The following is a 16,486-nucleotide window of genomic DNA, read 5'->3' on the forward strand; positions in this document are numbered from 1 at the left end:
CCATCTACTAACTCTGGGTTTTATTTGTTTTTTCTTTTCTAGTTTCTTCAGTTGTGAGTTTAGACCATTTATTTGGGATTGTTCTTGTTTCTTGAGGTAGGCCTGTATTGCTATATACTTCCGTCTTATAACTGCTTTTATGGCGTCCCACATATTTTGAACTGTTGTATGTTTGTTTTCATTTGCCTCCATGTAGTGCTTGATTTCTTCTTTGATTTGTTCATTGCTCCATTGATTATTTAGAAGCATGTTGTTTAGCCAATATGTGTTTGTGGGTGTTTGTTTTCTTTGTGTAATTTATTTCTAGTTTCATACCATAGTGATCTGAAAAGATGCTTGATACAATTTCAGTATTTTTGAATTTATTGGGGCTCTTTTTGTGGCCTAATATGTGATCTATTCTGGAGAACATTCCATGTGCACTTGAGAAAAATGTGTACCCTACTACTTTTAGGTGGAATGTTCTGTATATATCTGTTAAGTCCTTCTGATCTAGTGCATTGTGCAGTGCCTCAGTTTCCTTATTTGTTTTATGACTGGTTGATCTGTCCACTGATGTAAGTGGTGTGTTAACATCCCCTAATATTATTGAGTTACAGTCTATTTCTCCCTTTAGTTCTATTCACATTTGTTTTACATATTTAGGTGCTACTATGTTGGGTGCTCGGATATTTGTAATGGTTATATCCTCTTCTTGGACTGACTCCTTTATCATTATGTAATGTTCTTCTTTGTCTCTTATTACTTTCTTTGTTTTGAAATTATTTTTTCTGATATAAGTACTGCTACTCCTGCCTTTTTCTCTGTATTATTTGTGAGAAATATCTTTTTGCATCTCTTCACTTTTAGTCTATGTATGTCTTTAGGGTGAAATGAGTCTCTTGTAGGCAACATATAGATAGGTCTTGATAGGCTTTAGGTTCATGGTTACCATAAGGGTCATAGTTTCCTAAATATATGTATATATAACCGTTTATATTTGGTCACTCTATTTTGAACACAGTTTAAAACTACTTCTTTTTTTATTCTTCCTCCTCTAAACTTTGTGCATTGGATGTTATAATCTTCAATTTTTTGTGTGTATCTCTTGACTGATTTTGTGTATAGCTGATTTTACTTCTTTTATTTTTTTAAGTTTACACTTGCTTAGTAAGTAATTGGTCTGCTACCTTTACTATGGGTTTATTGTCACTAATGAAAAATATTTAGGCTTAAGAACATTTCCATCAATAGAAATCCCTTTAAGATATGTTGTAAGGTGGTTTAGTGGTGAATTCTTTTAACTTTCATTAATCTGGGAAACTTTGAATCTTTCCTTCAATTCTGAATATTAACCTTGCTTTGTAGAATATTCTTGGTTAAATGTCATTGTTTCAATACATTAAATATTTCATGCCAATGTATACTTTTTCTTACCTTTGTGCCTTATTTTGAAGACAGTTTTTAATTCCACTAAATAAATACTGTATTATTTTAGCGATTACTCTAGGAAATACAACATACTATGTGTAATACTACAGGGATATTAGAATACTTTTCTTGTTTTAACCTATTCTCCTGATCTGTTTTTGTTGTGTAATTAATATTACCTTTTTTAACCCCTCAATAAATTATATAAACTCACAATAATGTCCATTTAGATTTAGTTATGTATTCCTCAGTTTCTTAGCTCATCACTCACACCCTTTGTTTGGAAACATTTTCCTTCTATTGGAACTTGTTCCAGTAAACCCCCTCAAAATGAAAACTTTAGGTTTTCATTTTGAGGGGGTTTACTGATGTCAAGCTTAGTTATGTTTACCTGAAAATACTATTTTACAGTTACTCCTGAAAGGTATATTCACTAGGTAAAGAGTTGTGGGTTGACAGTTAATATCATTAGCTCATTGAAGATATAATGACTTGGATTCTGGTTTTCCTTGTCATATTTGAGAGGTTTGCTGTCAGTTTAATTGATCTTCCTTTGAAAGCATGTCCTAAAATTGTGTCCATAGCTTTTTTTAAAAATTTTATTTTGGTATCATTAATCTGCAATTACATGAGCAACATTATGATTAGTAGACCCCCCCCATCATCAAGTCCCCACCATCACATACCCCATTACAGTCACTGTCCATCAGCCTAGTAAGATGCTATAGAATCACTACTTGTCTTCTCTGTGTTGTACAGCCCTCCCCATGCCCCCCTACATTATGTCTGCTAATCATAATGCCCCTTTTTCCCCCCTTATCCCTCCCTTCCCACCCATCCTCCCCAGTCCCTTTCCCTTCGGTAATTTTTAGTACATTCTTGGGTTCTGTGAGTCTGCTGCTGTTTTGTTCCTTCAGTTTTTTTCTTTGTTCTTATATTCCACAGGTGAGTGAAATCATTTGATACTTGTCTTTTTCCACCGGGCTTATTTCACTCAGCACAATACCCTCTAGCTCCATCCATGTTGTTGCAAATGGTAGGATTTGTTTTCTTCTTATGGCTGAATAATATTCCATTGTGTATATGTACCACATCTTCTTTATCCATTCATCTACTGATGGACACTTAGGTTGCTTCCATTTCTTGGCTATTTTGTAAATAGTGCTGTGATAAAAATAGGGGTGCATATATCTTTTTCAAACTGAGCTGCTGATTCTTAGGGTAAATTCCTAGGAGTGGAATTCCTAGGTCAAATGGTATTTCTATTTTTAGTTTTTTAAGGAACCTCCATACTGCTTTCCACAATGGTTGAACTAATTTACATTCCCACCAGTAGTGTAGGAGGGTTCCCCTTTCTCCACATCCTCGCCAACATTTGTTGTTGTCTGTCTTTTGGATGGTGGCCATCCCTACTGGTGTGAGGTGATATCTCACTGTGGTTTTAATTTGCATTTCTCTGATGATTAGTGATGTGGAGCATCCTTTTATGTGTCTGTTGGCCATCGGAATTTCTTCTTTGGTGAACTATCTCTTCATATTCTCTGCCCATTTTTTAATTGGATTATTTGCTTTTTGTTTGTGGAGGTGGGTGAGCTCTTTATATATTTTGGATGTCAACCCTTTATCAGATCTGTCATTTATGAATATATTCTCCCATACCATAGAATGCCTTTTTGTTCTATTGATGGTGTCCTTTGCTGTACAGAAGCTTTTCAGCTTTATATAGTCCCACTTGTTCATTTTTGCTTTTGTTTCCCTTGCCTGGGGAGATATGTTCATGAAGAAGTTGCTCATGTTTATGTCCAAGAGATTTTTGCCTATGTTTTTTTCTAAGAGTTTTATGGTTTCATGACTTACATTCAGGTCTTTGATCCATTTCGAATTTACTTTTGTGTATGGGGTTAGACAGTGATCCAGTTTCATTCTCTTACATATAGCTGTCCAGTTTTGCCAACACCAGCTGTTGAAGAGGCTGTCATTTCCCCATTGTATATCCATGGCTCCTTTATTATATATTAATTGACCATATATGTTCGGGTTAATATCTGGACTCTCTCTTCTGTTCCACTGGTCTTCGGGTCTCTACTTGTGCCAGTACCAAATTGTCTTGATTACTTTGGCTTTGAAGTAGAGCTTGAACTTGGGAAGCAAGATACCCCCTGCTTTATTCTTCCTTCTCAGAATTGCTTTGGCTATTCTAGGTCTTTTGTGGTTCCATATGAATTTTAGAACTATTTGTTGCAGTTCATTGAAGAATGCTGTTGGTATTTTGATAGGGTTGCATTGAGTCTGTAGATTGCTCTATACCCATTTTGTTGAGAGTTTTTATTGATGAATGGATGTTGAATTTTGTCAAATGCTTTTTCAGTGTCTATGAAGATGATCATGTGGTTTTTGTCCTTCTTTTTGTTGATGTGTATGATGTTGATGGATTTTTTAATGTTGTACCATCCTTGCATCCCTGAGATGAATCCCACTTGGTCATGGTGTATGATCCTCCTGATAGATTTTTGAATTTGGTTTGCTAATATTTTGTTGAGTATTTTTGCATCTATGTTCATCAGGGATATTAATCTAAGTTTCTTTCTTTGTGGGGTCTTTGCCTGGTTTTGGTATTAGAGTGATGCTGGCTTCATAGAATGAGTTTGGAAGTATTCCCTTCTCTTCTATTTTTGGAAAACTTTAAGGAGAATGGGTATTGTGTCTTCTCTATATGTCTGATGAAATTCAGCCATAATCCATATGGTCTGGGTGTTTTGTTCTTGGGTAGTTTTTTGATTGCTGATTCAATTTCATTGTTGGTAATTGGTCTGTTTAGATTTTCTGTTTGTTCCTTGGTTAGTCTTGGAAGGTTGTATTTTTCTAGGAAGTTGTCCATTTCTTCTAGGTTTTCCAGCTTGTTACCATATAGATTTTCATAGTATTCTCTAATAATTTTTTGTGGGGTCTGTTGTGATTTTTCCTTTCTCATTTCTGATTCTGGTTATGTGTGTAGATTCTCTTTTTCTCTTAATAAGTCTGACTAGGGGTTTATCTTATTTTGTTTATTTTCTCAAAGAACCAGCTCTTGGTTTCATTGATTTTTTTCTATTGTTTTATTCTTCTCAATTTTGTTTATTTCTTCTCTGATCTTTATTATGTCCCTCCTTCTGCTGACTTTGGGCCTCTTTGTTCTTTTCCAGTTTCAATAATTGTGACTTGAGACTATTCATTTGGGATTGTTCTTCCTTCCTTAAATAGGCCTGGATTGCTGTATACTTTCCTCTTAGAACTGCTTTTGCTGCATCCGACAGAAGTTGGGGCTTTGTGTTGTTGTTGTCATTTGTTTCCATATATTGCTTGATCTCTGTTTTAATTTGGTCATTGATCCATTGATTATATAGGAGCATGTTGTTGAGCCTCCATGTGTTTGTGGGCCTTTTTGTTTTCTTTATACAATTTATTTCTAGCTTTATACCTTTGTGATCTGAGAAGTTGGTTGGTAGAATTTCAATCTTTTTGAATTTACTGAGGCTCTTTATGTGGCCTAGTATGTGGTCTATTCTGGAAAATGTTCCATGTGCACTTGAGAAGAATATGTGTCCTGCTGCTTTTGGGTGCAGAGTTCTGTAGATGTCTGTTAGGTCCATCTGTTCTAGTGTGTTGTTCAGTGCCTCTGTGTCCTTACTTATTTTCTGTCTGGTTGATCTGTCCTTTGGATTTGAGTGGTGTGTTAAAGTCTCCTGAAATGAATGCATTGCATTCTATTTCCTCCTTTAATTCTGTTAGTATTTGTTTCACATATGTAAGTGCTCCTATGTTGGGTGCATAAATATTTGTAATGGTTATATCCTCTTGTTGGACTGACCCCTTTATCATTAAGTAATGTCCTTCGTTATCTCTTGAGACTTTCTTTGTTTTGAAGTCTATTTTGTCTGATACAAGTACTGCAACACCTGCTTTTTCCTCCCTTTTGTTTACATGAAATATCTTTTTCCATCCCTTCAGTTTTAGACTGTGTATGTCTTTGGGTTTGAGTTGAGTCTCTTGTAAGCAGCATATAGATGGGTCTTGCTTTTTTATCCATTCTATTACTCTGTGTCTTTTGATTAGTGCATTCAGTCCATTTACATTTAGGGTGATTATCGATAGATATGTACTTATTCCTGTTGCAGGCTTTGGATGCATGATTACCAAAGGTTCAAGGGAAGCTTCTTTACTATCTAAGCTTCTAACTTAACTATCTTATTATGCTAGAATAAACACAGTCCAATGATTCTTTATTTCTCTCCCTTCTTATTCTTCCTCCTCCATTCTTTATATGTTAGGTGTTTTATTCTGTAGTCTTTTGTGTTTCCTTTGACTGCTTTTGTGCATGGTTGATTTTATTTTTTGCCTTTAGTTAGTATTTGGTTGGTCTGATTTCTCTGGTGTTATTTTATTTTCTCTGGTAACATCTATTTAGCCTTAGGAGTGCTTCCATCTAGAGCAGTCCCTTTAATATATCCTGTAGAGGTGGTTTGTGAGAGGCAAATTCCCTCAACTTTTGCTTATCTGGAAATTGTTTGATTCCTCCTTCAAATTTAAGTGATAATCTTGCTGGATACAGTATTCTTGGTTCAAGGCCCTTCTGTTTCATTGCATTAAATATGTCATGCCATTCTCTTCTGGCCTGTAAGGATTATGTTGAGAAGTCTGATAGCCTGATGGGTTTTCCTTTGTAGGTGACCCTTTTTCTCTCTCTGGCTGCCTTTAATACTCTGTCCCTGTCCTTGATATTTGCCATTTTATTATATGTCTTGGTGTTGACCTCTTTGGATCCTGTCTCTCGGGAGTTCTGTGTGCCTCCATAGTCTGAGCAACAATTTCCTCCCCCAGTTTGGGGAAGTTCTCAGCAATTATTTTTTCAAAGACACTTTCTATCCCTTTTTCTCTCTCTTCTTCCTCTGGTACCCCTATAATGCAGATATTGTTCCTTTTGGATTGGTCACACAGTTCTCTTAATATTTTTTCATTCCTGGAGATCCTTTTATCTCTCTGCGTCAGCTTCTGTGCGTTCCTTTTCTCTGGTTTCTATTCCATCAATGGCCTCTTGCATCTTATCCATTCTGCTTACAGATCCTTCCAGAGATTGTTTCATTTCTGTAATCTCCTTTTGGACGTCATCCCTTAGCTCTTGCATATTTCTCTGCAGCTCCATCAGCATGGTTATGAGCTTTATTTTTAATTCTTTTTCAGGGAGATTGGTTAGGTCTGTCTCCTTCTCAGGGTTTGCCTCTGTGATCTTGGTCTGTATCAAATTCTTCTGCCTTTTCATGGCGATAGAGGTATTTGTGGGGGCTGGCGCGTGTGTTGGCTAAGAGAAAGTCCTTTCTGGTTTGTGGCCTTCCTCTCCTGGGAGAAGAGCGACCCCTAGTGGCTTGTGCTGGGTAGCTGCATGCAGGCGGGGTTTCTAATTCTTGCCCAGCTGCTGTGGAGCTCCGTAGTTGCTGTGGGCGTGGCCAGCCTCAGGCTGCTTTCCCAATATGGCAGAGCCGCATTGGAGGGGGAACGGATGGGAGGCTGTTTATCGCCATGAGGGGCCTCTGAGCTGCACTGCCACCCAGGGGGTTAGGGCGCCCAGAGTTCCCTGGGATTCCCAGCTGCTGGGCTAAGTGTCCCGGGATGCTTCCGTCCAGCTTTGGGGTCCCTGTCCCTTTAAGACTTTCAAAAAGCACTCGCTTTTCTTTGTCCCGGGTGCACCAGCTGCAGGGACCTGCTCACAGGTCTTACTGTCCTGTTTCCCTAGTATCCAGCACCTCACGCACTGTGTGTCTGCATTCTCAGTGCGATGGCTGGGGCTGGGTGTTTAGCAGTCCTGGGCTCCCTCTCCCCACCGCTCCAACTCCTCTCCTCCCGCTGGGAGCTGGAGTGAGAGGTGCTCAGGTCCCACCAGGCCGCGGCTTGTATCTTACCCCCTTCACAATGCACTGGGTTCTTGCAGGTGTAGATGTAGTCTGGCTGTTGTCCTGTGTCTTCTGGTCTCTCTTTTAGGAATAGTTGTATTTGTTGTATTTTCAAAAATACATATGGTTTTGGGAGAAGATTTCCGCTGCTCTACTCATGCCGCCATATTGGTTCTCTATCTGCTAGATCAATTTTTATAGGTTGCGGATCTCTGCAGAAGCTTTCAAATTAATCTGAATTTTTAAATTTGTTTTTGCTTTAAGTGTAGAAGTATAGTTGTTTTATAATTTGGCTGGAAATTCAAATATCTAAAGTTTTTGTGGGTTTATTTCAGTTACTTTGTTTCTCCTTGTTTTTGTTTGTGTCCCTTCTAAGGTGTTGTAGTCTGTTGTAATGTATTTTATTTGTTTATTGTTTCCTCATATACTCTTTATCTTGGCCTATGTCATTGTCTTTGAAAAGTTACTGTATGGAATGGTCGAATAATACAGGCTGAGATCGCCTACCTCCAGAAAGATTCATATTTGCTTCTGCTGGGTACCTAGGAATACTACCAGTTTGGAACCACGTTCATTTAAAAGAACAATCTGAGGATTTGTATACCCAGTTGATTGAAAATTAACCTTCAAATCCATGTGAAGGCTAGTTTATTTCTTTTCTCCTGTGTCCTGAGCATGTAGCCCTACAGATTAATGAACGAAGTTACTCCTTCCCACTCCTTGCCATGAGAGAATACTGGCTTTATTTTCTGTCCCCTTTGACCTGTGAGACCATCAAAACAAAGTTCAAATTTGTCTGGATTAGCAGATACCCTTAAGGCAAAACTAGTTCTTACCTTCCCTTTAATTTTGGTTTGATAATTTGTTACTTTCTCTGTCAAATTTGTGGTGCTTTTGGATATACTAAAAAAATACTTAACCCAAAGTTTTCAGTTTTTTCTGGAGGAGAGTTGGCCCAATAATCTAACTAAACCATTTCTGAAAATGAATGTTTTCACCACAATTAATAAATTTTTCCATAATTTTTTCCTTTATTCTGAATTTTCTCATCCCTAAATCACAAATACCCTCCAGTGTGGTGTTCTAGTACCTTTATGGTTTCTTTTTTCCAGTAAAATCTCTAGTTACCAGGACTTTTTGTTTATGGTTACTATAATTCATCTTTGAATTTTTAATCTAAATCTCATATCTTGATTATATTTTAGGAGCATTGGACACCAAGAGCTATTTCTCAGTTCCAGAAGCTGTGTGGTTTGAAGCCATTAGTGGGCGTAGTGGATGAATATGTAGATGGAATCCTTAACATTTTTCTATGTGATACATCCTCAAATGAAGACATCTATTTCCATCATGTCTTGAGAACAGAGGGCCATGCTATTGTATGCCGAGAAAATGTCCCTTCTAAGGTGGAGTAGTCTGTTGTAATATATTTTATTTATCTCAACACTTCAAGGTGTAAGATAATTTAATACAGAGGGTTATTTGATTTATCCTTTAATCTTAGGGACATCTGTGAGATTTCTGCCTTTTTAATGCAGAGCACACTTACTTTTCCAATGACCACAAAAATCTACGTTTGGATTATTATTATTTAGAATGTGAACACTCTTAAGTAATTGATTAAAGATTCTATCTTATGCTGAAATATTTAATTCTCTGATGTCTTCTTAGAGAAAAGCAACTCTCTTATTGTGCAGTTATTAATAGCAATGTCTGTATCACCATTAATATTGATGTTGATAATTTTTGAACTGGGAAAAAGTGTCAGTGTGGAAAAATTTGAACTATTAAATTTTTAGAAGATAATACATTTCCACAACATTTACAAATTTTGAAGTGCTAACTTTTTCACTTTTTCTCTGAGTAATTAATCCCTTCCTCCTCCTTTCTTAAATCCTAGGGTTTCAGAGAACTCAATCCTCTAGCTTTATATACTAACAGTGCAGGGCCAGAGGATATTATTGTCTTGACAGAACTGGGTTATCCTTTCAAGCAGCACTATTTTAATGAAGACCAAGAGATAAGTCCACAATCGAAAGAGAGTGAATTATATACCCTGGTAAGAGGTTTTGCAAATATTATTATAATTCTTTTTACTATTATTACATTTATTGTGTACTTACTATTTGCCAAACACTATAAAAAGCACTTTAGCTGTTATATTATTGAATCCTCATAAAATCCCTGAGACATAGTTATGATAATTACCTTTTTTATAGATGATGAAGCTGAGGCTTTCTAAACCTAGGAAAGTTTGGAAACTTTATGCAGTGATCTTACCTTCTGTCTCATTTACTGTTTTAAACCTTTGCTTCTGTCATGCTTCCTTCTGAACAATTTCTCTCATACACTAAGTTCGATTGCTGACTTGCAGTTTTGATTTCACCTACACTGAATGCTATTCTTCTTCCATTTATACTTCTCATGTTCTCATTTCTTATTTTCCTTTCCTCTGTAAACCTTTTGGCAACACCTACCACAGTAATAGCAACAACAATAATACTATTATGTATTATTCTAACCCACATTTAGTAATAATAAAAATTAAAAATAACAGCAACATTATTTTCTTTGAATTAAACATGACAATACTATTTTAAGTATGTTTTATGTATCTGACTTTTAAAGTAAAATTATAAAGATGATCTTATTTTTTAGTAGACATTTAATAATTATTGGAAAAGATAAAAAGGAAAGGCAGTTTTGACAACTGGGAGATCCACCTCCTCTGAAAAATATGTATGAATGTTTACTGCTGCATGCTTAAACAATATAGGAATTTTAGATTTCTAGTTTGTGTAAAAATTAATTGGGCTTGTTTGGTCCATAACACTTTCTGAAGCCTGAATTTTTCTTTCATTACTTGATTAGGACAATTATATCTCCTGATTATTAAGTAGTGACTTGAAACATCCCTTAAGATTTTTAGAATGTCTATCACCAGTCTGTTGATGTCTTCCAATAATCATAGTTCAGCCCTGAAAATGAAATAAGGCCATCTTTTCTGTAAAAGAGACAAGACTTAAAACTCCACTATCCTATCCCAGCCTATATTTTAACACATCAAGACTGATATACTACACACACACACATACACGCGCGCGCACACACACACACACACACACACACACACACTCCTATCTCTATACAACTAGTTCCCTGTAATTCCTACTCTTCTTTTAAATATCCTAATAATTTGTGTTGTCTCCTTCATCACATCTTCTAAGTCATCCTCCTCCTTTAATAATATTTTGGTCATATCTCTGTGATGTTTCTACACTGAAGGTTGTACTGTGATGATCTGATTGTGTGTCTTTGTGCTATATGTTGAGTTCCTGTATTTTAGCTCTCAAATTGACTACGTCCTATACTGTTAACCCAGTACTGTTGTCATGAGGAATATAAAACTCAGAGGATACGTCTGCTTATTTGTTTACTTGTTGAAAAATCATTTCACTATGAACTTCACTTTACTTATATCTAAACCTGTTATATCTGGGGCCTGTTGCATTCATCTTTATATCCACAGAGCTACCCATGCACATTTTGTATTATGCGCTCAATAAATATTTGTTGGCCTGAATGAGGTTAGCATAATGGGAAGACCTAGGGTTATGGATAAAGTTAGAAAATAATGCAGCATTTGTATGAACCACAGCAAAAAATTCCTCCCAGAATTTATAGGCATGTAGATTTTGGAAATGAGAGTATAGAAAACAAAGTAATTTCTCTTTCATATCTGCTAGCAAAATACTAATAATGAGAAAGCTCTCCATCACCTTAAATCTGACTCAGTGGAGCCATTAAAGGATTCTGAATTCAGTTCTTTGAAAATCCAAGATAAGAGCTGTGAAGAAAATCAAAAGTGGTTCATCCCAGAGCTGAAGACTCTAAAGGAAGAAAATGAGGTAGAAGGAAAGAGAGTTTTTTGAAAGCTTCATAAAACAAGTTGAAGAGTATTCCTTTCTACTTTCTATCTAAGAGATTAACTAAAAATTGGGTTCTTTTTTATATGTGTGTGAGTTAATTCTCTAAATGTTGTGTAGATTACTTCAGTGAAACTATCTGGCCTAGAGATTTCTTTTTCAGAAGGATTTAAACTATAAAATCAATTGCTATTATAGACACAGGGTTATTAAAGTTGACTATTTCATCTTGGGTTAGTTTTGGTATTTTGGTATTTTGTAGTTACTAGAGGTTCGTCAATTTTATTGAATTTTTTTCAAAGAATCAGTTCATGGTGCCATTGATTTTATCTGTTATTTTCCTGTTTTCAAGTTCATCATGTTTCTCTTACCTTGTTTTTCTTCTTTCTTTCTTTGGGCTTTCTTTTGCTTTCTTTTTCTAATTTCTTAAGATGGAAACTTAGATTATTGATTTGATAACTGTTATTTTTTTATTATAAGCATTTCATTTTATAGCCCTTTAAGTACCACATTAGCTATGTCTCACAAGTTCAAATATATTGTATTTTCATTCAATTCAGATTTTTCTAATTTCTCTTGAGATAGTCGCCTTTGACCCTTTATTATGTGGGTTATATAATAATGAGTCATATAAATATGAATTATTTAGAAGTGTGTTGTTCAATTTCCAAGTGTTTGGAGATTTTCCTGTTATCTTTATTTCCAGTTTTTTATTTTGGCCTGAGAACATACTTTGTATGATTTCAGTTTTTAATATTTATTTTATCAACATAGGATATGGTCTGTCTTGTTGAATGTCTTATGTGCCTTTGAAGAGAATGTGTATTCTGCTTTTGTTGGACGGATTGTTCTATAAATGTCATTTAGATCCAGTTGATCAGTGGTATCATTCAATTCTTCTATATCCTTACTGTGTCTACTAATATATTAATTCCTGAGAAGTATGTTGAAATCACTAACTATAATCTTAGATTTTGTCTGTTTCTCCTTTTTCCTGTCAGTTTTTTCCTTATATATTTTGAGGCTCTGTTGTTAGGTGCTGTTAGGATTTGTATGTTTTCTTGATGAATTGACCCTTTTATCACTTTGAAATGTCTTTTTTTTTATCCCTGGTTACTCTCTTTGCACTGAAGCCTACATTGTCTTTTATTAGTATAGTCTCTTCAGCTTTACTGTCTTTTAGTATTTGTACAGTGTATCTTTTCCATTCTTTTACTTCTACATTATCTATATAATTATATTTGAAAGTACGTTTATTGAGATAGCATATAGTTTGGTCTTTTTAAAAATCCTTTCTGACAATCTGAATTTTAATTCATATGCTTAGAGTATTTTATATTTAATATTATTATTGATATGTTTTAACTTTTGTTCTACCATTTTATTATTTTTGTTTATCCTGCTTTTCATTTATCTGCTTCTCCTTTATTTCCATTTTTTATTATTATTCTTTTTTTATTTAGTAGTACATTTTAATTACTATATTTTTATTATATCTACTTGTATAGTTTTTTTACCTGTTACTCTGATTTCACAGTGAGCTTAATCAGTATTTACCATTTCAGGTGGAATGTGGATACCTTGCCACTACATAGGTGTTGTCTTACCTCTTTCCATCCCCTTTAAGTTATACTTACATATAACAACTGTATATGTTGAGAATTTATAATGGTATGTTTTTTGCTTTCCATGCTTAAAACATATTCTAAAAAGTTTGAGAAGAGTCAATTATATTTACCCAGATATTTACCATTTCTGTTGATCTTCCTTTATTTCTGATATTCCAGGTTTCCTTCTGGTATCGTCTCTTTTTTGTTCAAAGAAATTCCTTTAGCAATTCTTTTAGGACAGGTCTGCTAACCACGAATTCTTTTAGTATTCTTTATTTGTGCATTTATTCCATCTTCATTCTTGAAGGATATTTTTGCTGGACATAGAATTCTAGGTTGTCAGTTCTTCTTTCAAACTGTTAAAAATTTCATTTTGCTTCCGTCTGACTTTAATGATTTCTGATGCAAAATCTGCAGTGTTGAAATTGTTCCTTTATAATAATGTATCATTTTTCTTTGGTTACATTCAAGATAGTTTTTTTGTCTTTTGTTTTCAGCAGACTGATTATCATCCCTCTACGCCTGGATTTGTTTGGGTTTATCTTGTTTGAGATTTGCTAAGTTTTTTTGAATCTGTAGGTTTATGTTTTTTTTACCAAATTTAGGAAGTTTTCAGACATTTCTTCAAATGATCCTTCTGCACTGTACTTTCTTTTCTCCTCTTGACATAAATTTAAACCTTTTGGTGTTGTTTTACAGATCCCTGAGGCTTGGGTTTTTTGTTTTGTTTTTCCCAATTTTCTCTCTCTGCTGTTCAGATTAGATCATTTCTACGGATCTGTCTCCAAGTTCATGCATTCTTTGTTCTCACCTCTGTCCTGCTATCAAAAAGATAGTTGGGTGTCTCACTATTCAGTATAAAAACCTTCACTTAATCCTACTGTTTTACTAATGCCTGCTCCACCCTCAGTTTTACCTTCCAGAAGACCCTCTAGTCTGCAAGCAGGAGGAAAACATGTAGTTTCTTGGGGTCTTGAAAGAGGGGGAGGTATCTGGAGATTTAACTGCTTTTACAGACTTTCAACCAGTGCTCTTGGTTTCATTCCCACTATACACCCTCACTTTGCACTATCTATGGTATAAATTTGTGTTGCTTCTCAGTTTTCTGCTAAAGATCAGGATTCCACTTTCTCAGGACTGTTCAATAAATTGTCACTTGTCTACTTTACTGCATCCAGAATGTAGACAGTGTTTTTCTTTTTTTCTGTTCTTCTTGGCCATGTATTTATACCTTAAATATCTTTATTTTGTTTCAGTGATGTTTCAGGAAGGAGAGAGTAATGAATTGTGTATTCAAACTGTTATCTTTACCTGGAGTCAGGAAAAAATTATAGGCCTAAATTTTAAAATGTACTCCTATAGGAACTGTAAATTATAAGTTTTTCTTTGTCTTTTGATACATTCTAGGATGAGATACCCACTGGAATGCCATGCCTGGAATCAGTAACCATAGGTGATGATATTTGGGATGAGAACTGGTTACCTTTGCAGGCTAAGATGGGCGAAGAAAGTGATGCTGCCTCACACTTATTTACCACAAGCCTTGATGGAAAGAAACTATATTCATCATGTAAAGAAATGCCACGAAAGGTTAGGTTCTTAGGAAGACAGAAAGCACATCATTATTGAAAAAAAAAAAAAGGAAATGTAAATAAAATTGTCCAAGCCTTAAGGAAGCTACACATTCTGGAATGCAAAAGGATTTCTCAGACGATAATTCAGAATGCATTTTTCCCTTCCCAAAGATGACAATGGTAGGGATGGGGATGGGATGAAGCAGGGGAGAATACACCATGGACTTATTGTGCCCATCTGTTCTTTCAATCATTGTGATTTTTGCTTTGTCATGGGCACCTAAGTTCTGTAAACTAAACTGTTTTCCCTAATTTTACTTTTTGGCATTAGTCCTGAATAGAAATTCTGGATCTCTGCAGTGAGAACATTTATTAATATTGGGCCTAACTGTGTATTTAAAGTTATTTCCCACTGGTTATTAGGAAGAAGAAACATCTACAGGTAAGTTTCTCCTTACTATTTGTGCCATTTAAATACTAGATGACCATGACAAATCATCTAGGCATAACAACACTATTGAATACTACAAGCAAGTTGTATTTGCTTTTATAAGATCTATGTGTTCAAAGGAATTCCAGATATTGGATAGGGACCAATAAAGCAAGGGGAAAAGTCACACTAATTTAGAAAGTTTAATAAATACCTTTTCTTGCTTAATATACTTTGCCTCCTTGCTTTACCTTGCTCAAGTTACCCTCTGTTTGGATCATGTGGCACTATATCTTAGTTTATTATTGCATTTTTTTTCTGTGTAGGATTGGTGGTTTTCTAAATCCAAAGATACATGGGAGGACTCATGGCAGCCTTCAGGCCTTGTGAATGGAATGAAAGTAGAAGTTCAAAAACCAGAAGGTCTGGATGAGCAGGAAGAAAATACTGGCACCAGCAGGATTCAAAAGGTAAATGCTTAATGAATGCTATTGTGATAGGTTCTCATGAGGAAGTGCCTTTGTTTTTGGAAAGCTAGTTATGGTTAATGATCCCTTTCTTGGCATTTGGATCTTTTGCTTTTTAAAATTAATTTCAGTTAACTAATATAGTTATTCATCTCTTCAGAAGTAAATCCTGAGCCTAATAATTAAATGACTGATTAAACTTCTATGTTACAGATAGAAAAAACAGGTATTTTCATATAACAGCCAAAAATTTTAAGTTCTGTATCTGTCTCATCATTTAAACCAGTTTTCTTCATTTGCTTTGGCAGAAAGCACTAACCCTGAAACAAAATCCATTTGTCTTATGCTTCTCAGAATCTTAAACATCGTGAAAACTGCAGGATAGTTTGTGTGAATCATGAAATTTGGCTGTCCGGCCCCTGTACTTCTATGTGTCATGTTAAAAATAAAGGACTCAATTCTAAGAGATTTGTTGAAAAGCAGAGTTGTGGAAGATAAATTTTCTGAGTGATCTTTTTCCTACAGAATGTGATTACCTTGTATGAGAGTATTGATAAAGAATGCTGTATTACATAAAACAGTCTGTTTTAGAAATGTAGTTTGCTAAAAGCACATATTTAGTTTAAGGATTAAGATAGCCTTTCATATTTTGTTTCTCATGCAACTTTTTTTTTTTTAAGAAATAACAGCTTTTTGAAATATAATTCACATAACAACTCACTTATTTAAAGTGATAATTCAAATTATTTGTACTGTGTAACCATAGCTACAATCCATTTTAGAGCATTTTCATTACCCCTTCAAAAAACCTGCTACCCATTAGCAGTCACACCCCTTCTCCATCATTTCACAGCTTTAGGCAAATACTAATCTGCTTTCTGTCATAGATTTGTCTATTTGGGGTATTTCATATAAATATCATACAATATGTGGTCTTTTATGATTGTGTTTATTGTTTGCTGTGCAGAAGATTTGTAGTTTCATGTAGTCACAATTGTTTATTTTTGCTTTTGTTGCTTGTGCTTTTGGTTTTATATCCAATAAATCATTGCTAAGACCAATGTCATGAAGCTTTTCTCCTGTTTTCTTCTAGGAGTTTTACAGTTTTGTGTCTTACGTTTAAGTCTTTAATCCATTTTGAGTCA

General features: G+C 35.0%; 1 protein-coding gene across 4 annotated transcripts in view; it reads left to right on the plus strand.

The window, feature by feature from the left end:
• TDRD5 (tudor domain containing 5) overlaps window positions 1–16,486 on the plus strand; it is an 82,229-nt gene that overhangs the window by 58,253 nt on the left and 7,490 nt on the right. For 3 of the 4 annotated variants that reach the window (XM_037021069.2, XM_037021071.2, XM_073216826.1), the window contains exons 12-16: window positions 8,540–8,740; window positions 9,235–9,393; window positions 11,081–11,242; window positions 14,278–14,460; window positions 15,201–15,344. In XM_037021069.2, the coding sequence (XP_036876964.2) occupies window positions 8,540–8,740; window positions 9,235–9,393; window positions 11,081–11,242; window positions 14,278–14,460; window positions 15,201–15,344 (849 nt within the window). The remainder of the gene's footprint in view (window positions 1–8,539; window positions 8,741–9,234; window positions 9,394–11,080; window positions 11,243–14,277; window positions 14,461–15,200; window positions 15,345–16,486) is intronic. The other variant, XM_037021070.2, reaches the window with a different exon arrangement.

The sequence above is a fragment of the Manis javanica genome, chromosome 11, assembly GCF_040802235.1.
Source record: "Manis javanica isolate MJ-LG chromosome 11, MJ_LKY, whole genome shotgun sequence".
In the NCBI taxonomy this organism is placed as follows: domain Eukaryota; kingdom Metazoa; phylum Chordata; class Mammalia; order Pholidota; family Manidae; genus Manis; species Manis javanica.